General features: G+C 41.6%; 1 protein-coding gene across 2 annotated transcripts in view; it reads right to left on the reverse strand.

Annotated features, from left to right (window-relative positions):
* Tmem245 (transmembrane protein 245) overlaps nucleotides 1-21,669 on the reverse strand; it is a 78,392-nt gene that overhangs the window by 26,291 nt on the left and 30,432 nt on the right. The window contains exons 7-12 of one of the 2 annotated variants that reach the window (XM_059254379.1): nucleotides 18,066-18,170; nucleotides 14,732-14,814; nucleotides 11,052-11,142; nucleotides 4,922-5,020; nucleotides 2,999-3,130; nucleotides 1,614-1,649 (exon numbers count right to left, since the gene is read on the reverse strand). In XM_059254379.1, coding sequence (XP_059110362.1) covers nucleotides 1,614-1,649; nucleotides 2,999-3,130; nucleotides 4,922-5,020; nucleotides 11,052-11,142; nucleotides 14,732-14,814; nucleotides 18,066-18,170 — 546 coding nt within the window. The remainder of the gene's footprint in view (nucleotides 1-1,613; nucleotides 1,650-2,998; nucleotides 3,131-4,921; nucleotides 5,021-11,051; nucleotides 11,143-14,731; nucleotides 14,815-18,065; nucleotides 18,171-21,669) is intronic. The other variant, XM_059254380.1, reaches the window with a different exon arrangement.

Raw genomic sequence — 21,669 nt, forward strand, 5'->3', positions numbered from 1 at the left:
AATCTGAACTCCCCCTTTAAAAAAAATCACTGTTTTAGAAATCTGAATAGGTGGTGTTAAAAAGTTCTTTTGTTCTGAAGAGAGAGGTGGTGATCTCTCAAGAATGTGATTTATAATACTGTTCAATAAACTCTCAGTATTTTGAAGGTATACAGATATGAACAAATAAATAACCTGAATAAACAATGTATATTACCAAAGCACACAAGGGTAAAAGAAACATCTTTAATCAACATTGGCCAATGGCTTCTTAGAAACCAGAATATGCCGGGCGGTGGTGGCGCACGCCTTTAATCCCAGCACTCGGGAGGCAGAGGCAGGTGGATCTCTGTGAGTTCAAGGCCAGCCTGGTCTCCAAAGCGAGTTCCAGGAAAGGCGCAAAGCTACACAGAGAAACTCTGTCTCGAAAAACCAAAAAAAAAAAAAAAAAAAAGAAACCAGAATATAAAAAGCTTACTAACAGCTTCACACCTCACACTCCACAGGTCTTGTGAAAACAGCACCTGCTGAGTTCTGGATAGTAACAAAGACCACCCACAACTACAAGCTGGAAAAGCTTCCTTTTCTCACCTATCTGGATAAGCTCTTGAGTGGGGTGCTCAGCTCCCGGTCTCACTGGTGAGCTTCCTTCTGCCCTACTGTGTGAGAAAGGATGTTCTTCCCATGCACTGGTCAAAATTAACAAATCCCAATAGACTGAATATAGAGCGAAGATGAAATCCAGACATCAAATTGGTCTGTGCAAACTAAGAGGGCTTAATTAACTCTCCTCCAGACAGTTTTCTACAGAGAGAACTCCCCAGTATTTTTTCCATCTTAGAAAACAGTATTGTGTGTTTGTGCACATACATGTGTGTAATGCATGTGCTTGTGTATGCAAGAGAACGGAGGCCAGAGGCTGACATCAGGTGTCCTCCTTACTCTCTACTCCACCGTTTGGAGACGGGGTCCCTTATTGCACCAGAGCAGTGCACTGATTCCACAGACCTGCTGTAAGTCCCAGGATCTGTCTTGGCATTCCACTCCACGCCCCCAGCACTGAGGTTAAAGGAGTGTGCCTCCACCTCCGACTTTACATGGGTATTGAAGATTGGATTTCAGGTCCTTATGCTGGTGCAGCACGTTTCCAACTAAGCTGTTTCCTCAGCCCCAGAAAATAGCATTTTAACACACTAAAGTATGTTTTTCATGTTATAATGAAAAATTATTTAATGAATACAAAAATATGCACTTTGAAGTCCAGTACTAAAACCTTTGAGAACCACTAGGCTAGTAAAAGCAGAGGGAAGGGCTTATCAAAAACAGAACAGTTGGGTACACTGTCAAGTGCCTGTAATTTGAAGAACTTGGAGACTAAGGCAGGAGGTTTGGTTGAAGCCATGAGTTCAGTGTCAGCCTGGGAACATAAGTCCCCACTCCTTAATTAAGTTATTAATTAAACTACAAACAAGAAAGACATCATTTTTGAGATTTCAGTCCAGATTGTGAAGCACCTCAGTTGAGTGAGAGGAAAGGAAGCGTGTGAGTGCAGGGAGGTGGCTGAGGGAGCTGTGAGAAACCCGAGAGAAGTATTGGAAAGCACTGCAGGGCTTGGGAGAAAGTCACATCTTTACCTTCATCTTCCATATTTGGAAGCCAAAAGATAATATCTAAAATGGCAAAACAAGAAAGAGCAACATGAACATCACTTTAGCAATCCAGAGGGAAATACCAGAGAGGACTGCCCTGCAGCAGACAGCTCTTCCTGAGCCCAATGTGTGGAGACACCGGCGGCCCTGCCTTCAGCTGTGCTCATGGATTGCTTCACTCACCTTAAACTCCTTAAAACCTAGTACCACGTTTTAATTCAATGAAAGTCACACATATATTCACAAAACAGTCTTCTCTGTGAGAAGTCCTGTGCTAAGACACTTGACAAAATCGGCTCTGGAAAATGAAGGGAGGTCATTAACGCCCAACAGTGGCGTAAGGGTACGAGGTGAATGGACCACGGCAGGAGCTGGGGAAGCCAACCGTCTAAGCCTTTACAGTCTGTGGTGGTCTGAAAAGGAACCAGAGGCTCGTGTGCTTGAACGCTTGGCTCATAGGGAGTACCACTGTTAGGAGGTGTGGCTTTGATGGAGGAGGTATGGCCTTGTTGAAAGCAGTGTATCACTGTGGAAGCGGGCTCTGGGGTCTTATATGCTCAAGTTATGCCCAGTGTGACACAGTCTTCATTCTCTGCTTGTGAATCAAGATGCAGAACTGTCAGCTCCTTCTCCAGCACCATGTCTGCCTGCACACTGCCATGCTTCCCGCCATGATGATAATAGACTAAACTGTAGTCCATCAAAGCCACACCTCCTAACAGTGGTACTCCCTATGAGCCAAGTGTTCAAGCACACGAGCCTCTGGTTCCTTTTCAGACCACCACAGACTGTAAAGGCTTAGACGGTTGGCTTCCCCAGCTCCTGCCGTGGTCCATTCACCTCGTACCCTCACGCCACTGTTGGGCGTTAATGACCTCCCTTCTAAACTGTAAGCTAGCCCCAATAAATGTTCTCATTTATAAGAATTACTGTGGTCATGATGCCTCTTCACAGCAATAGAAACCCTAAGACATAGTAAGTCCCTCTAATGGAACTGGACCCTATTTCCAGTTGTCAATGGTTTTATCAACCAGAAAAAAAAAAAAACAAAAAACAAAAAACAAAAAACAGGTCTATTCCTAAATGGTCCAGCTGAGGACATTCTGGTGACCTTGAGGGATGAGGACACCCATCTAAGACCCCCAGCCCACATCTTGCTCATGTGCATCAGGATTCAGCTTCTCTCAGGTGTTCTCACCACGCCTGAGGACTGCAGCTTCCAGATAGCTTTCTAGTTTAAAGTTCTCAGAGCCTGCACATTTCACAGTATCCAAAACAGAGTAGCTGAAGAGATTGATGTAAGAAAAGCTAGAATTACAACTTCTGTTTTTATTCCCACGTTCAGTTCAACAATTACTACTATGTCTTACCGAAAGAAACGTTTCAATGTTCTCATGAACGAAGGAGGCAATATCTTGCCAGTCCAGAATATCTCCCAGCCAGCTGTTCTGACGACTCACATGCATCTTGTGCCCTTTGTGCCTTCCAGAGTGTGTCACGTTCTATGGAAGAAAGTCAGTGACATGTGAAATAGCCATCTTACCGCATCCAAAAGATAAATGTCTTTTTTGTTTTACACCTGCCTATACATACTTCAGTAAGTACTCACCTATGAAAATCCTTGCAAATTTAGATAACAAGTAAAGGCTCCACATAAAGACTGGGAGTCCATTATTTCTGTATTTACATTCTAGGTACTATGTCTAGCATGATACACATGCTTCCCTCCTAGTTTTGAACTCACAATACTGGACCATGTGCACCGCACCCAAAGAGTTCACATACATCTTCATTTCCCTCAGCACCTCCACCTTTCCTTGGTTTCCTACCTTTGCCTCTTTCTCCTTTCTCAATCATCTACACAAGGTAAGAGCGGAAAGAGAAGAGACCATTTCAAAGAACCAAACACATGGCGCAGGGTGTCAAATTTGTCTGTCTGTCTGAAAGAAATCTACATGGGCACAAAACACTGAATTTGAAAGGGAAATGAAGAAACAAAATGAGGTTAAATTCAGAAGCAAGCTCTTAATATTTGTGTGTCCTTCCATTTTTTCACCTTGGAGTGCAGCATGCTTTCTCAGTCTGTAACACTGTGAAAGTAGGGAAGAGAACTTTCCCATGTACAGATCTGCGCTCAAGAATCCTGCACTCCAACAAGAATGGGGCTCAAACAGGGTGAGGGGCAAGAAAAGCTACCTGGTAGGAAGCTCCAGAGTAAACACAGGAAACTAGCAAAATCGTCCTAATTGCTTAGCTCCTCAGAGAGAATCAGAGAAAATACTTTATTTCATACACCACTATTAGCTCTCAAATCTTTACCACCAAAGGCAGTATCATTCCCTCATCTCATCTCAGGGCAAGACTACACATTGGGAAACACGTCACTAAGCAAGAAACTGAACTCAGCCACCCTCCTCTTGCATGCTCTTCCTGCCCCACTGTTCCTAGAACATGGCCCTCACAGCCCACTAAACCTAGTATACACAGCACTAGCTCAGCTGACCCACTGCTTTCCAAATCATTGTTATGCTCAGTGGTAGCTGCACTTGTTCTACCAATAAACTATGTAAGTATAAGCAATACACAAAGCTGACTGGAAACAAAAAAGTCTCTGAACATTTCTGTCTCCTCAAAGAGAAAGGTTTTTCAATGTCTAGAATTTACCTGCCCCTAACAGGAGCCACTAGCCACATGTGGCTACCAAACACTCAAAATGTGGCTTGCACTAAATGAGCTGTGCTGCTGATGCAAAATGCACATTATAGAGTTCAAAGACTTAGTTGTTTTAGGCATATAAAATATCAAATTTGTTTTTATTAGGTATATACTGAAATGGGAGTGGGAACACTGAGTTAAATAAAATATATTAAAATTAATCTATCTTTAGTCATTTAATATTCTTGTCTGTGTTCAGTTATTTAATGCAGCTACTAGAAAAATGAGTATCACATATGTGGCTTGCAGAATCGTGGAGTATAGCTCACTGGCAGATCTTGTGCTTATGTGAGACCTGGGTTCAATCCCCATCACCATAAATAAATAAATAGATGTGGCTTGCATTACATCTGTACTGTACCAAGCTGCTGCAGAGGAAGAGGTGCTATGATATGCACAAAGGATGGAACACTGATCCCCAGAGAGACTAACAGGTTATGCCACAGAGACTAACTAACCACCAATGGAAGCTGACAAAGGCTTGAGTTCTTGCTCCTGGAAAGTTAAGTAATCAAGTAGTCTATGAAGCAAAACAGTGTTCTCAGTTACTATGGAAACTCTTAGCTAAAAGAACTCACCTTTACAAACCAAGAGTGATAGAGTCTGTCCCACAGCTCCAGAACTTGCTTCTCAATCACAGCTGTATTGTTCACTTTATCTCCTAGAATTTTGTGAAGCTAAGAAGAAAATACAAGTATAATCTGATTAATATTTTACGTGAAAATTTGGTATGATTAATACATGCTGAGTCTTTATTTGTCCCAAATCAAATTAAAATATTCAAGTACTTAAAATCTCTAGTCACAGTATGTTATTTTCTTAAAAGATGCTTTCATGTTCCAGTAAATTCCCCATCTTCTTCCTCATCCTCTCACTTCTCTTCTTAGGTCTCAGGGCACACGAGAACAACGTAAATGAAAACATAGTTAATGACCTATATGACCTCTCCCACCCAGAGGAAAGCCTTGTCCTGGCAAGCCTAGTGCTCATCTACTAGTTCAAGTCTTGCATTACTCCTCTCTATTATAAGGGTTACCATAAGACTCTTAAGTAGAACTCAGGACCTGACACACAAGCACGACTCTTTCTGAGTCGGCTGAGACAGGCCAGGACTGGCAGGACAGGCTTCTGGGAACCCGACACGGGGCAGTACAACTTTCACTCGTTGTAGTATCTCATCCTATTTCCTTATTAGAGCCAGTTTTAAAGATCTGAGGAAACAGATCAGTGGGAGATCACTTGCCTAGCACGTGTAGGACACTTGGTTCAATCTCTAGCACAGGCAAAAACAAATTTTAAGACAATTTTATTTTTGCATTATGTGTGTGGGCAGGCACAAGGACATATGCGCACATGAGTGTAGAAACCAAAGGTGAACACCAGGAGTCCCCGTCAGTCACTCTCCACTTTTCTTTTTTAGGGAGTTTCACTAAACCTGGAGCTCACCAGATTAAACTAGACTGGCTTGTCAGTAAGGCCCTGAGAGCCTCCTGCCTCTACCTCCCAGCATTGGGATTACAAGAGCTCACTGCCACACATGTGCACACTGGCTTTTTCTTTTGTTTTTTTTTTTTGTTTTTTGGGTTTTTTTTTGTTTTTTGTTTTTTCTTTGAGACAAGGTCTCTCTTATTTGTAGTCCAGAGATCCACCTGCTTGTGCCTCCAGAGTACCGGGATTAAAGATGCGGAGGATCGGGATTTCTTTACGTGGGTGCTAGAGAGCAAACTCAGGTCCTCACACTGCACTGCAAACCCCTGACAAACTGAACCATCTCCCCAGCCCAAAATACAATTTTAAAAGATAAGCATTAGTTTGTAGTTTTATTTTCTTAAAACAACTTCATTTTTTCCATTTCCTCAGCAACTTCCTCTCCATTTACAGAGATGAAATTTAAAATCTCTGTGTGTTTTGAATCATAAGCGTCTAATCTTTAGTGTTTGTAAACTTCCTAAATTCAATGGCTCTTATTCATTTATTAAATGCACTGCTACTTAATCACTACTCACAGGTGGATATACAAATAGTCCCAATTTTTAAGGCAGTCACCGTCTTTTCATATAGTTTATTCTTCACATCACCAATTGCAAAATAAATGAACAGGAGTCAAGGGAAAAAATGGTGCTGACTGTGCACTGCCCAACAACTTTCTAATGGGTTGTATAAGTAATACTTTTGAGCACTATATGGAAATCAATTTTCCCAAGGCATTATGAATTAACTGAAAACCTTAAAGATAATTTAGCAAGCATTAAATGGGAACCAATTATCTGTTCTTTGTTCCTTTAATGAGAGAGCTGATTCTCCAAACTGGCTTATTATATGCACTTAGGCACTCCTTTGCCCACCTAATGTTAGCCTTATAAATACCTGAAGCAGTTATCATCCATATCTGGTGCAGATATCTAACGTTTTATTAAAATGACTTACTCATTTTAATGAGTAAAATCAGACACAAATTGCTCATAATAAATATAAAAGCCACCTATCTCTGAAAAGCATTTTAAAATTTTAAGTGGTTTTTACCTACATTGTGTGATCTTTGCAAGCACCCAAGAGTAAAGAGAAAATGACTTTGTAGGTCTGGGGTATAGCTCAATGACAGAGTACTTTCATGATTTCCTAGGCTCAGACCAGCAACTCAAAAGAAAGGTACTTCTGTCAGTCTAGGAAGAGAAGACAGTTTTATAAAGTATCTAAGAAGTTCAAGGTCATAGCTAGGTGTGCAGAGCCAGTACTGAAATTGCCTAATACAGGACATGGAAATGTAATCCAACAGGCCCAGTCTTAGGAAGGCTGGGCAGGAGGACTGCAAGTTTCAAGCCAGACTGCTCTATACAATGAGACTGTCTCACAAAATGAAAAGCTCTTTCAAGTGTAGCCTGTGTGACCAATACACACAAAGAACACCTCACAGCCGATGCTGAGCACAAACATACATGTTCCCTTTAGTTACTTCTGTCTCTTAGGACATGACTGTCAGATACTCACAGGCCTCCTCCTAATTCTCCATGACAACTTCTGAGACCCCCCTGACCAGAAAAGGCCTAAAGTGGTTAGTCGGCCTCTGGGAGACACTGTCCACAGAGTGGCCTCAGTGCAATGAAGCACTACTTTATACTGCCACCTTGCTTGGAACCCTAACAATGAATGATTCTAACAATGAAGGATTCTAAAACACTGTGAGTAAAAAATAATATTGCATAATTGTATACCATATTGTACAACCCTCTAGAAACCCATGGTGCTGTCAACCCAGCAGAACATCACCAAGAGACCTAGAACACTGCCTACTATGTTACAATACACTCTGGGAGACACAGGAAGACTAGAGTCTAATGTCCTTAGCACTGTCGGCAGACTCACTAAAGCCCGAGTATCATTTAGAGTCCTCTTTGGCTCACTGGGTCACTCTCTGTTGCAGCAATCCTGTCTTCACACTGGCCCTCCTCACCCTTCAACCACTTGCTACCACTCAAGAGCCTATGAATGGAATCTACTCACAGTCGATGTGTCTTTCTCCAGACCTTCACCAACTGCTTGCTCATTAGTGTCTTAATAGAAATGCTGCTGCCTCACAGAACTCTCTGGACATTCAACTAAAGCATCACCCTTTACCACACACTCGTTTGAGTACTTTAAAAAAAAATTTTTTGTTCTGTTTTTTGAGACAGGGTTTCTCTGTGTAGCCCTGGCAGTCTTGAACTTCCTCTCCAACCAGGCTGGCTTCAAGCTAAGAGATGTGCCTGCCTCTGCTGGGATTAAAGGTGTGCACCACCACGCTAGGCTAAGCACCTACAATGTGTACTTGTTTATATGCTTACTACTCATCTCCTCTCACCAGTGTAGGACTCTAGGAGGCTGTTAACTCTGGCTCCTGCCCCCCACCCACTGTCCTGAACTGGGTACAGACTGGTGCTTCCTTCTCTTAAGGTCAAGGCAGAAGGACAGAGGAAACAGTACTGACTCTTCTGCTGTCCAGCTGGAAATTTGGAAAGGGACACACCAAACAGGAAGGACCAGCTCATGCAAGGATGGTGACGGCAGCCAACGGAAGGCCCTCAGGGAACACAGACCAGGACACAGGACAGCCTGACAAGACAGGCTGGGGAAGCTGGAACCTTCAGTTGCCTCTGCTTTTACCTAAATAAAAATTAACCCTTCTCTCTTTCTGGGCATGGCAGCTTTCCTAGCTTCAACTTTTCTAGACTATCTCTTGCACCCCACTTCTTATGATTCTTAGCTGTTCAAGGGTAAGGCTTATTAAAGTTACACCTGTAGTTCAATGGTATTTTTAACAACTGCATTGAGGCATGATTCACACCTTACAACATTAAGTAATCACTCCCATTTCCCTTCAGATTCACCTGTTTCTGGGACCCACTACTCTATTTTCTGTTTACAGATTTGCCACTGAAGACATTTCATGTTGGTGGAATCATATGCATGTATTTTATGGCTGATCCTTTAGTTATTATTATTACTATTAGGTATGTTGAGAGGGATGCCATGCACACATGTGGACACTGGAGGACAACCTTACGGAACTGGTTTTCTTCTTCCACCGTGTGGGTTCTGGGATTCAAACCCTGGTCAGCAGGCTTGCACAGCAAGTGTATTACCCACTGAGCACCTCACCAGTCAGTGACTGCTATCTTTTCCTTAGCATTATATTTTCATGTTAATACATGTTGTAACATTTATCAGTATTTCATTTCTTCATCAAATTTACCACCTTAAAGGCAAGGGCTGCAACTCAAAAGCTGTTCCGTCTCTGTCACTCTGACTCTCTCTGTGTCTGTCTGTCTGTGTCTATCTGTCTGTCTGTCTGTCTCTCTGTCTCTGTCTCTCTCTCTCTCTCCCCCCCCCCTCTCATACACACACCCCTCACACAAGCATGCACAGATACTCATACAATCACATATCACTCATGCATACATGGAATAAATTTATCATATTAAGTTGATTATCTACCAGTTGCTGGACATTTGATGGCTATTATATACTATTCCTCTGTCTTCTAAGTCAGGACCACAAATATTTCATAACTTCTGATATCAATGTCTTCAAGTGCCTTCACTTTTAGACTCTTGAACAAGAGGTTACATAGCAATTTCTTTTCTGTTGGTAGTCTGAAATTTAGTTTTTAATCTAAGATGTATTATTTACCCAAAATTTCCTTTATCTTCTTACCTAAAAGACAAGAATGTCAGAATAAAAACTTCTTCCAAATATATAAATCAGAATAAAATGCTATATTTTTAGCAAAGTAACACATGTATAAAAAGCTGCAAGCTCTTTCCAAGAGCTGACTCTTTCTCCTATGACAGTTCTGAGATCTATATATACATATTTATCTTTTGCTTATTCATCAATTTTTTTCAATATTATCATGTGCTAACTAATCATACTGTCTTGGGCAGATATGATAGAACCAACTGACAAACTTTCAACTTTCAATAATTCCATCTTTGATTAGCAGATAGGAATGCATGTATATAGAGCATATTTTTCACAATTGGGGTGTACTGTTTTGAATTTTATTATTTTTTAAGATTTATTTTTATTTTATGAGTGTGTTTGCTTACATGTATATATGTGCACCAAGTACATGCCTGGTGCCTGCAGAGGTCAGAAGAGGATGCCAAATCTTCTAGAACTGGACTTATGGAAGGTTGTAAGCCAGCATCCAAGTGCTGGGAACCTAACTCAGGTCCTCTGCGTGAGCAGCAAGTGCTCTTAACCACTTTCAAGCCATCTCTGCAACACGCTATTTTTGAATTTTAAACAAGAAATTAATTGCTCATGCAATCTGAGGAGCATAAATTCCAGTGCCTTCAATCTTGTCGATCCTTGTATGATCCTAACTACTTTGGTATATTAAGCTGAAAATTAATTGTATTCTCTGGGCAATAGTAGGAGAGAGGCACACCCTAAATCCATACTGAGAAAGCTATTCCTTAAGTCCAACAACTGTGTCTTTTCCTCTACCACTCTTTCCCTTCACCAGGCTCTGTCCCCTTTACTCAAGTTCATCTCAAGCACAAGCACACTCATGCCTCTGTCTCTCCACTCCACAAATAGCTTTCTTAAACACTCTTCCTTGACCAGCCATTCCTTCTGGGTTTATCTCAAGTACCACCTGAAAGCACTTACTCTAGTTCTGGCCAGACACACACTGACAGAAAGCTACATCAGAAAGAAACAGGGATTTAGAGTCAGTCACCATTGTGAAGCAAATACACCAGGTGGCCATCGGGATCTGTTGGGCCTGCCCAGCCTGTTTTCTCATCTGGAAGGCAAGTAAACTAGTTCAAAGTACTACAGGAAGCTTAGAATTTTAAATGAAACTGCAAACTGCCAAGCACAGTGAGCAGCAGACACAGGATTCAACATGTTCGCACGACTACTTTTTCCTCCAAAAAGCCACCTTTGGCCACTCTATCCCAAAGCACGAATAAAGCAGATCTATAATCTTGAAAGAAAGTAAACAGTCAACTTCTCAAGACTGCTCAGGCCACGAGCACTCTTCAGTGTGATATCCTGAGAATCTGATTCCACTTTATGGTACTTGTCCACCTGTAGATGTAAATGTATTTCCCAAATGGAAATTGCTCCAAACAGCATCTTTACATATCCTCTATCAAAGGAAGAAGTTGTTCCTGTAAAAATCCTGCACACAGAAAGGCACGAGAAAGGTTCACTCCTTACCTTGTGGGTTATCCATTCCCGTCCATACTGATACACATTGTTAGCTGCAGAATTGAGGGCTCTTTGGACCACCTGAGCCTCAGGAAGCCAACTGATAGAAAAGACAGAAAGAGTATATTCTTCTAACAGTGCTTTGAACTAAAGCTATCAATAACAAATTATTGATCAATCATTAACACAGAGAACATCTGATGCCCAGGCCTGATGATCCTGATCCTAACTCTCAGGATCTCCCTTCCATCTCTCCATAGGATCTAGATCTACTTTCCCACCCACCCCCCAACCCCCACCAGCCTCCTTTTCATTCTGTTCTGTCTACATATGTCCTAGGTCACCTACTGTGGTGGTTTGAAAGAAAATGGCCAACAAAGGGAGTGGCACTATTATAGGAGGCACAGCCTTGTTGGAGGAAGTGTGTCACTGTGGGAGAGGGCTTTGAGGTCTCTTTTGCTCAAGCTTCCCTCAGTGTGACAGTCAGTTGACTTCCTGTTGCCTGCAAGACAAGATGCAGCAGACTCAGCTCCAGCACCACATCTGCCTACACGCCGTCATGCTCCCTGTCGTGATGATAATGGACTGAATCTCTGAAACTATAAGCAAAGCACCTCAATTAAATGTTTTCTTTATAAGAGTTGCCATGGTCATAGTGTCTTTTCACAGTAATAGAAAACCCTAACTAAGACAGAGGTTGGTCCAAGGGACTGGGGTAATGCTGTGATAAGGCCTGACCATGTGTGTATTTGGAGGAATTTGGACTTTGGTACTTTGGGTTATGAAAGCCGTGGAATGCTTTAAGCACTGCTTAATGGGCCATGCTAGTAGGAACATAGAAGACAGAGGTAGTAAGAGTTATTTGAACTGTCGGGGGCTCACTCAAGAAGTTTCAGAGGAAAAGAATTTTAGGATGTTTCCTAGAGATCGTTCTGATAATTTTGTGAAGGTGGCTGCCTCTCGCCCTTGTCCGAAGAGTCTGCTGAGGCTAAAGTGAAGTGTTTCAGATTAATTGGATCCATTGGCAGAAGAAATCTCAAAACAGCCTAGTATAGACTCTGTCGTGCAGATATTAGTGGTAACGCTAATGAAGGTTTATAATGAAAAGGAGGAAGATGAGCAGGGTAAATTACAAAATGAAAATTATGAGAAGAACACCAGGAATTGGAATAGAACTAAATTCTAGTTCAAGGAGATAAATGGATTAAGAAATAGAATAAAGGGAGTGGTGACCTCAGGGCAAGATCCCACCCTATCTAAATTTCCAACATATAAAAGGAACTAAGGGAAAGTTTAGAGCTGGGTGTGGTGGGGAACACCTTTAATCTCTGAGCTTGTGGCCAGCCTGGTCTAAATAGCAAGTTCAAGGACAGCCAAGCTTAGGCAGTGAAGGCAAACAGAAAGCTGGTGATGTAATTAAACAAGGAGGCCATGTTCCAGCCCCAGCAAGCAACAGAACTTGGCAGCTTTGGCCATGTGGTTCTGGATTTAGAGTTAAGAATAAAAGAAAGGAGTTATGGGAATAAAGCCACTGAGGCCAGGCATGTGTCAGGAGTGTCCCTGAATGGAGGTCTAGCAGAGAGGCCATTAAGTGAAGCTGTGAAGTTGAAGCCTTGGATAAGAACCCAAGATGTTAGAGATGCCAGAGTTGTGGGATACTGCTGAGGAAAGCTGCTAACAGGGAGTAGAACCAGCCCAAGAGAAAGATGTTGCAGTCAAAAGAGCTGAATGGAGTTGGAAATCTGAAGAGAATTTTGACAACAGGCATGGAGTTGCAGTGTTTAGAGTTTACCCAGCTGGTTTTTGGTCTTGCTTTTGTCCAGTATTTCCTCACTATGCTCCCTTCCTTGCATTTTGGAATGGTAATGTATATCTGGTGTCATTATATGTTGGAAGCATATAATCTGCTTTTAATTTTGATTTTTACAAAAAGATTACAGTTAAGACATTGACGTGTGTCTCAGAAGAGACTCTGGACTTTGAAACAAGTTTGAGGCTGTTATAGACTATGGGGACTTTTGAAGTTGGACTGAATGGCTTTTTTGCATTATGATGTGGCTATAAGCCTTTGGGGGCCAGGGAGTGGAATGTGGTAGATAGAAAATGTCTGGGATGGAGAGATGGCTCAGCAGTTAAGAACACTGGCTGCTCTTCCAGAGGTCCTGAGTTCAATTCCCAGCAACCATATGGTGGCTCACAATCATCCGTGGTGAGATCTGGTGCCCTCTTCTGGCCTACAGAACACTGTATACATAATAAATAAATCTTACAAAAAAAAAAAAGAAGAGAAAAGAAAATGTCTAACAAAGGAAGTGCCACTTCTAGATGTGGCATTGTTGGAGGAAGTGTGTCACTGTGGGGGTGGACTTTGGGGCATCTCTTTTGTTCAAGCTACCCTCAGTGTAACGCTCAGTCAACTTCGCGTTACCTGTAGGATGTAGCACTCTCAGCTCCAGCACCACATCTGCCTACATGCCACCATGCTCCCTAACATGATAATAATGGACTAAACCTCTGAAACTGTAAGGAAGGCACCACAATTAAATGTTTTCTTTATAAGAGTTGCCGTGGTCATGGTGTCTCTTCACAGCAATAGAAAATCCTCACTAAGATTCCTGCCTCGTCAGCACAGACTGAGAGATTCAACATCTGACAAGATTCTGAAAGTGTGGGTCATGGACAAGCAGCATTCAACCTGCTTGGGAGCCTGTTAGGGATGGAAATGCTTAAGCCCAATCCCAGACCTTCTGAAAGAGAAATGTGTACCCTAAGAAGCCCTGCAGGAGTCTATCTGAGACCCACAGGTCTAAGGAAGTGCAGAACTAGGAAGAATCCAGAAATAAGAGGGTGAACGAATTATTTTCCATCTTTATCCACTGATCTTTTGATATGGAGTCTCTCCAGCCATGCTAAGAACTGCATCTCTAGGTTTCACTTGTTTTCCAGTAAGAGGCCTCTCCACGCCTTCATAGCTAAGCAGGCTGCACAATACACCTTAGCCAAGACACCTTTTCATACACCTAATGCCTTCCGAAAGTACTTCCATAAAATATACAAAATACTACCGTGGGTATTTTGTATATTCTCTAGACTGTCCATCCATGTTATAATCTAGAGAGTGATATTCACAAATTTAATAGTTCTGGCTTCAATTATCCATGATTCACACTGAAAGGCCAAAGCAATAATACCTATGTGTTTACTTTCCTGAGATCCAAGCTGGCACATGGAAAAGAGTCAGAACACTATTACAGCCAACAGCCTCACTCTTAGCAGCTTCATGGATGTGTACATATAAGGTGATCATACCAAGAAGCTGATTGCTGTCAATAGCCACAAAAGTCAAGATGTCTAGAAAAATGTTCTTTTATAAAGAGAAAAAAAAATAACAGAAAATGTCAATAAATTAAAAGGTAGACCCAGGCATAGGGACGTGTACCTGCATTCTCGTTATTTGGGAGTCTGAGGCAAGAGTGTCTGAGTGTTAGGTCAGTCTGACCTTCAGAGTCTTATCAGAAACTGCCCCTAATCTCAAGCACTTACTCCTTACATTATTCTAGTTTATCAAAGCTTTGGCAAACCGTGTCTCTTCTCTTCCATTGTAGCTGCATCAGTGAACACTGTTCCAGGCACACAGATGCTGAAACTAGGTCACCCAAGTGTATCTTTTTTCAAAATAGTATTCTTACTTTGCCCACTCTGGGTGATTTGCTAGAGTTTCATTAATCAGATTACTTGTGACTTCAATCATGTGTACACTTTCTTGATGTACCTGTAATATAGGTAAAAAGAGAAAAAAAAAAAAAACAGTAAGTAATAAACCTAATATAAAATGTCTTTTTCTACTCTTGTGAGATCAAATAATTATATATCTTGGTTTTTATTAATTTAGAAGTGGGTACTTACAAGTTGTTATAGTAATGTCTATGATATGCACTAAAAGAAATACCTTCCATGCCTTCAAGAAGCTCAACAATCTGCCTTAAAAAAATCCAAATACGCCGGGCGGTGGTGGTGCATGCCTTTAGTCCCAGCACTTGGGAGGCAGAGGCAGGCGGATCTCTGTGAGTTCGAGTCCAGCCTGGTCTCCAAAGCAAGTTCCAGGAAAGGCGCAAAACTACACAGAGAAACCCTGTCTCGAAAAACAAAACAAAACAAAACAAAATCCAAATACTTAACTCATAGACATAAACATCTAGTTCACACGTATATACATAAGTACAGATTACATGTATGCTTATGCACCTTCATATGCAATAACAAAACTGTGAGCTAATACAGTGACTGTGCAGGGTGAGATACACAGGCAAATAAACCACCAGTATGCTTCTGTGTAGTTCTGCATGTAGAAAAGCCATTGGGAACTGAAACTGAATTTTCTTTTTGTGGTGGTTTGAGTAAGAACGGCCCCAAAGGCTCATATGTTTGAATGCTCAGTCATCAGGGAGTGGCACTAGTTGGAAAGGATTAGAAGGGTTAGGGGGTGTGGCCTTGTTAGAGGAAGTGTGTCACTGGGAGTGGGCTTTAAAGTTTCAAAAACCCAAACCAGACTTAGGCTCTCTTCCTGCTACCTGTGGATCAGGCTGTAGCTCTAAGATACTGCTCCAGCACTACGTCTGCCTGCATGCTGCCATGCTCCCTACCATAATGATAGTGGACTAAATCTAAAACTGTAATCAAGCTCCCAATTAAATGCTTTCCTTTGTAAGAGTTGCCTTTACCATGTTGTATCTTCTCAGCAAGAGAACAATGACTAAGACATGCAGTGGATAGCTGCGATAAAGTGAGAAATTCACAGAGTCCACTTAAAGGGCAAAGGAATTTATTAGGGGAGAACAAGTCACTGTACAGAACACAATTGTCACAGGTTCTGGAATGGCTGCCAAAGTCAGTCTCGCATCCAAGCCCACAAGGGAGAGAAGTGAGAGTCTACTGTGTCTCTGGTCTTAAGGGTAGCCCTGAGCCACGCCCCAGGGGCAAGTACTTCAAGGTCACAGGTAGGTAGAGCAGTTACCTGCTACATCTCTAGGGGCAGTGCTTCAAGGTCATAGACCGAACAGCTATCCACTACATCTCCCCCTTTTGTCTAAATAAGAAAGTTCCTGCATTTTCTGTTTTCTCAGGTATTATTATGTTCCTTCTCAGGTCTTTGATGGGGTTGAAGACTAGATAGTTACAGTTACGATCCTGTCATATCTTAGTTAAGAACGTTGGGAGTAATCTCTGTAACATGCCATTTACCTATGTTCTGGACATCTCTGGATTTCAGTATGTGTCTCTTGTTTGATGATGTTCTTGCTGGTTGTAACTCTATTTTTATTTAGGTTATTTTACCTTTTCCCTCTCCTGGACAATACTTGATAAGCGTTCCTATTGTATATAGTTTATATTAGGTTAGAACACAGAGAAAAATATATAACTTTTCCATGTGCCTATGTGTTTTCCCATTCCCTCCTATGGAACCAAGGGGGAATCTCCACAGTCCTTTCTCTTCAGCTGAAAGTCATTTTTTGGTCTGTGTCTGTTTTAAAGATAAGGTCTCACTATGTAGCTCTGACTGGATGATAGGTGTGCCCTATCACATTATCTTAACTTTCCTTACAGTACACCTCTGCCACCAATGAATCCTCTCAGTTTTAATTTATCTGGAAACGGTTTTCTTCTTCCTTTACTTTTTTGAAGGAAAGAGAATCAAGTGGGAACTGAAGCCGGTGTCTTGGGCATACTGGCCACATGCTAGGCAACACAGCCATACTTGCAGCTCCCTAACCTTTATTTTGAAAGAACAGTTTCATTAAAGAAAAATTTCTTGGTTGTCAGGCTTCTTGTTCTATGGTTTGAACTCCATCGCTTTGTCTTGGTAGGACTTCTCAGTAAGAAAACTTTTACCAACTGTTTGGTTCCCTATGACCTTGAAGTACTTGCTCCCGGGAGGTGGCTGGGACTACTATTGGTAAGCACAATGCAGTACCCTGGATCATCTAGGGGTGACAGTTACTAATGAATCTCTGCGGGACTGTTAGATACCCATGATTTCAGGTATGCGTCACAATCTTTTGAAAATAGACCACCAAAACCTGGAAGTGGAGTCAAGTAGAGAAATAAAGATAAAAATGCACTGAAAGAGTGTACGAAACTACCCTCAGCAAGCACACCACTGTGAAGAGAGAATGTGGCCGTGCTTTGGGGAGTGCCCTTCTCCATGACATTGAACTAGAAACAAGACTTAAGGTGGAAGAATCTGAAAAGCAAAAAAATAAAGAGCCTCTGTGAGCTGCCATGTGTTCTAGTGAGACCTCTCTCCCCTTCTGAAGGGAAGTTTAGTGGTCATAGTCTTCTGAGGGTCTCTTATGGGTCTGACTTAAGGACAACAATAGCCACATATGCCATGGCCAGAGGACAGCATTTCACAACAGACAGCAAAAGTCCAGGCAACAAGGACAACAGGCACACAGAACTGCACCAGACTTAAGTACTCCATGGGAAGACCAGGGGCAGGAGGGAGGAGCTAATGCAGAGAGAGATCCTGAAGGTAGGCACACCAGCACACCTGCACATGGAGAAGACCGCGGCAGGAGTTGGAGGCCAGCACCTGCAGTACCAGCAGAAGGCCTCCGAACCCCAGGAGATGGAGAAGGGGGGAGTGCAGTGCCAGCAGAAGGCCTCTGAACCCCAGAAGATGAGGAAGGGGAAGTGCAGTGCCAGCGGAAGGCCTCTGAACCCCAGGAGATGAGGAAGCGGGGAGCACTGCACTACTAGTTTAGGAGTCATGAGGCCAGCTTGGGGGATGGGGGAGGATTTTTTTTTAACTGCATTTTCTCCTGAAGACTTGATGACAAAATAAAATGTGTGCAAAAGCAATTTAAAGAGAAAACATACTAGGCAGACTCACAGCAAAATTATTAATGTATAAAATGGGTAGAGGTACTTCTGATAAGCCAAATAATATTTTCCATTTGCTTCTGCTAGCTTCAGCAGAACAAGGCCTTTGTTATAACAAGATAACCAGTGATTGTACTTTACCTTTGCAGTCAGGAGAAGGGCTAAAAGAAGGGTTCCTATTACTAGCAAGAATATGATGAATATGCTAATAATTTTATCTAACATCTTCTCCAGCCAGATGATCATCTGCACAGAAATGAGAAAGGATGATTACTCATCTTCAAAGTATCAGTTAATCAACACTTGTATGTATTCAAATATCACAAATACAGGATATTCAGCATTGCAAAGCAAACTACAGCATCTTGATTAAAGCAGTAAAAGCTATAAGCAAATTAACTTTAGAAAATTAACTAATAGTATTAATTGCTGCTGTTATGTGGAGAGTTCATTATTGTCATAGCTATGAGAAGACAGTCAATCAGAACATTATCCACATGTACCCCTGAATTTTCACTATGCTACATCCACATTTCTACACAGTGAGTTAAATAACTAAAAGCACCGTTTTTCTTTTTAAAAAACACCTCAACTTTTACAACACTTATTTCTGCAAAAGTTGAACTCATGTTTTCCATGAAGGACACTGCCCTTCATTTAGTGCCATAGTGAACTCAGACACAAAAGTTAATCTAATGTTGACACTCAGAGCTTCAAACAGAAGAGTTAAGCTTCAATGCATGCTACCAAAGCATCAGAGACAAAGCAGAAATTAAAAAAAAAAGGCGGGGGTGGACAGGTTTCTAAGATATGGAAGGTCAGGTGTCTTACTCTGAAGGTAAGTTCTAAAATCAAGGAACTGAGAAGCTTTGCCATCAGGACTCTAGTTCCTGAGGCAGCTCCCCAAATGAAGGAAGGGTTGCCTCATTCCTCCCTCTACAGCTCCAAAACCCAGGAAACCAGGAGTACAGGCTGTACAACACACACACAAAGTAGTTCAGTTACAACCAGATTTGTTTCCATGAATAAGGGTTTCTGAAAGCATCCTTAAAAGCATATTTTTAAATAGAAACAAGCACCGAGCCCTAACCTCCTATCAGGTACTATTAACATACAAACATGGGTTCCCACAGATACGCCCACCAGAATCACACAATCAGACTTCAGTTTTAAGCTAGAGTAGAATCTTCCCAACTCCAATTCTGTCAAAAATTCAGTACAAAGTACTTGCTTAGGATATGAGAGACTCTTGTTCTTTCCAACCTGCCACATATTGAAGGGTGCTTTGCAGAAGACCCTGTTCAGTCCCCAGCACCCACATGGCGGCTCAACTGTCTTTAACTCCAGTTCCAGTGGACCTGATAATCTCTTTTGGCTTCCAGGGGCACCAGGCATACATGTACACAGTGCACATATAGACATATACACATACGTAATGCAGACAAAACACTCATACACATTTCAAACAAACAATCAGGACAGTAAATCTGGATGAAGGAAAAGCAGCAACTGCTGAGTGCATGAGTAAACCAGAGCAAAGAGAAACACGGACAGAGGACGCTGGGGTCTCTATAGGAATGCCAGGTGCTTTCTTTCCAAGGAGGCTGATCTTCCACATGCTCACAGTGAGCAAAGCCAACGAAACTGTCACCATCACTGCTGGGCTGTGCAACACAGTATCTAAGAATTGCTCCAATCTTCCTAGGCAATGACCAATTAATAACCTTTAAGGTTTTGTTCTTAAAAGAAGAGGAACTGTTTTAAAATGGCATGCTAAGTAGTTCAAATATGAGAAGGGGATGCATTTTTAAGACTTAATTACACGAAGCTCTACTCTAAAACTTCTAAGACAACTGGCTTTGTTTATCAAGCTATGAAGAAGATATCATAAGCTGAGGCGGGGGTGGCACACACCTTTAATCCCAGCACTTAGGAGGCAGAGGCAAGTGGATCTCTGTGAGTTCGAGGTCAGCCTGGTCTACAGATCAAGTTCCAAGACTGCCAGGACTATTACCCAGGGAAATCTTGTCTCAGAATCAACAAAAAAGTATCATATATCCTAATGCATTTCTCTACAGCACACACAGAAATGCAGGTGACTGCATCCCAACTACACACCAATGCTTTGAACACACTACACAAAATGAAAGACAGCAGTTACTTGCTCTCTCAGGAATCTTTTAAAACTAACTCTGCTTTTCAGCTATACATTAGGCTCATAAATTGGGTTTCCAAACTCATTTAGTCCACTGAGGGTTTCCAATCTCATTTAGTCCACTGAGGGTAGATCAAATTAAACTTAATGAAATTTAATTCTTCTTTCTATCTTATCTTAAGGACAATTCATTTCAATAGACACCAACTGGGGAAACATACATAACCACTTTACTTTGATTACAGTTAACAAAATGTGTGTTATAATCTCTTTGTATATATTCTGTCTAGCTATCTAGATAAATATAGACAGACAGACAGACAGGAACAGGCAGGCAGGCAGGCAGACAGACAGGAATTACACTCACATCCTGACACTAGGTTTATAGGAATGAGGGAATAACAACCATGTAGATGTAGGATGAAGTAGACAATGTATTTTACACACTGCTTACTTGCAATCCAGTTTTAAAACCTTAGATGTTGTCATTTCTTCATTTCAATGGGGTGGGGGGAGCAAATTCTAATCTCCACATTTAACAGTCCAGATATCTGAGTCTAGTAGTACATGATAGTTTGCCATGCTCCAGGCCTGAATTTGACCCCTCAGCACCACAAAAACAAACACTGAATAATTAACAAACATGAATAAGTAAATAAAAACTGAAAATCAAAATGTGACTTTGATCTACTTCCACATCTTTAAGGTTTCTTACAATATTTTTACTGAACCTAGTCTTGTTTGTGTTTAAACAGGATGCACATACATGACGCCACCTCTTGCAAACACTGCCATACTTGACTAAATGTCGAAGGCACAGCATTCCTCATATATGTAGCTTGGCCTTAGGAACTGATATGAAATGTGTCTATCACAATGCCCTATCAATTATGGAAAGCAGTTCCCATAGACAGACCTTATGACTCATGAAACACAGAATTAGATGTTATAGATCATGACTACAGGTTGATTAAATAAAAGAAAGAAAGAAAAAAAGAAAGAAAGATAGTCTGTTTCTGGGATACTGGAGTCACAGTTAATTTTTGGCACCTTGACACAAGCTAGAGTCATTTGAGGAGAAGGAACCTCAATTGAGAAAATGTCCCCACCAGACTGGTTTGTGAGCAGGCCTATGGAGCATTTTCTTGATTAGTGATTGATGTAGGAGGGCCTAGCCAACTGTGGGTGGTGCCACCCCTGGGCAGGTGGTCCTGAGTTGCATAAAAAAGCAGGCTGAGCAAGCTAGGAGGAGCAAGCCAATAAGCAGTATTCCTTCATGATGGACTGCCACTGAGACATGTAAGCTGAAATAAACTCTTTCCTCCCCAAGTTGTGTTTTACTGCAACAACAGAAGCCCACACTAAGACAATTTAGTTTTTATTAAAAAAAAAAAAAAAAGACAAATTTAACAGGTGTTTTACAGATCTGTCAGTTTTTAAAAATTACTGTGTTATTTACAGAAAAAGTAGCAATAAAGAGTTTCTTCCTCTACTATAACTCTAGCTTAATGTGTTTCACAAACCAAAAGAACCTACAGCTAGCTGGGCTTGCTGGTAGATGCCCGCAATGCTAGCACTCAGGAAACTGAG

The sequence above is a fragment of the Peromyscus eremicus genome, chromosome 2 (assembly GCF_949786415.1).
Source record: "Peromyscus eremicus chromosome 2, PerEre_H2_v1, whole genome shotgun sequence".
Taxonomy (NCBI): domain Eukaryota; kingdom Metazoa; phylum Chordata; class Mammalia; order Rodentia; family Cricetidae; genus Peromyscus; species Peromyscus eremicus.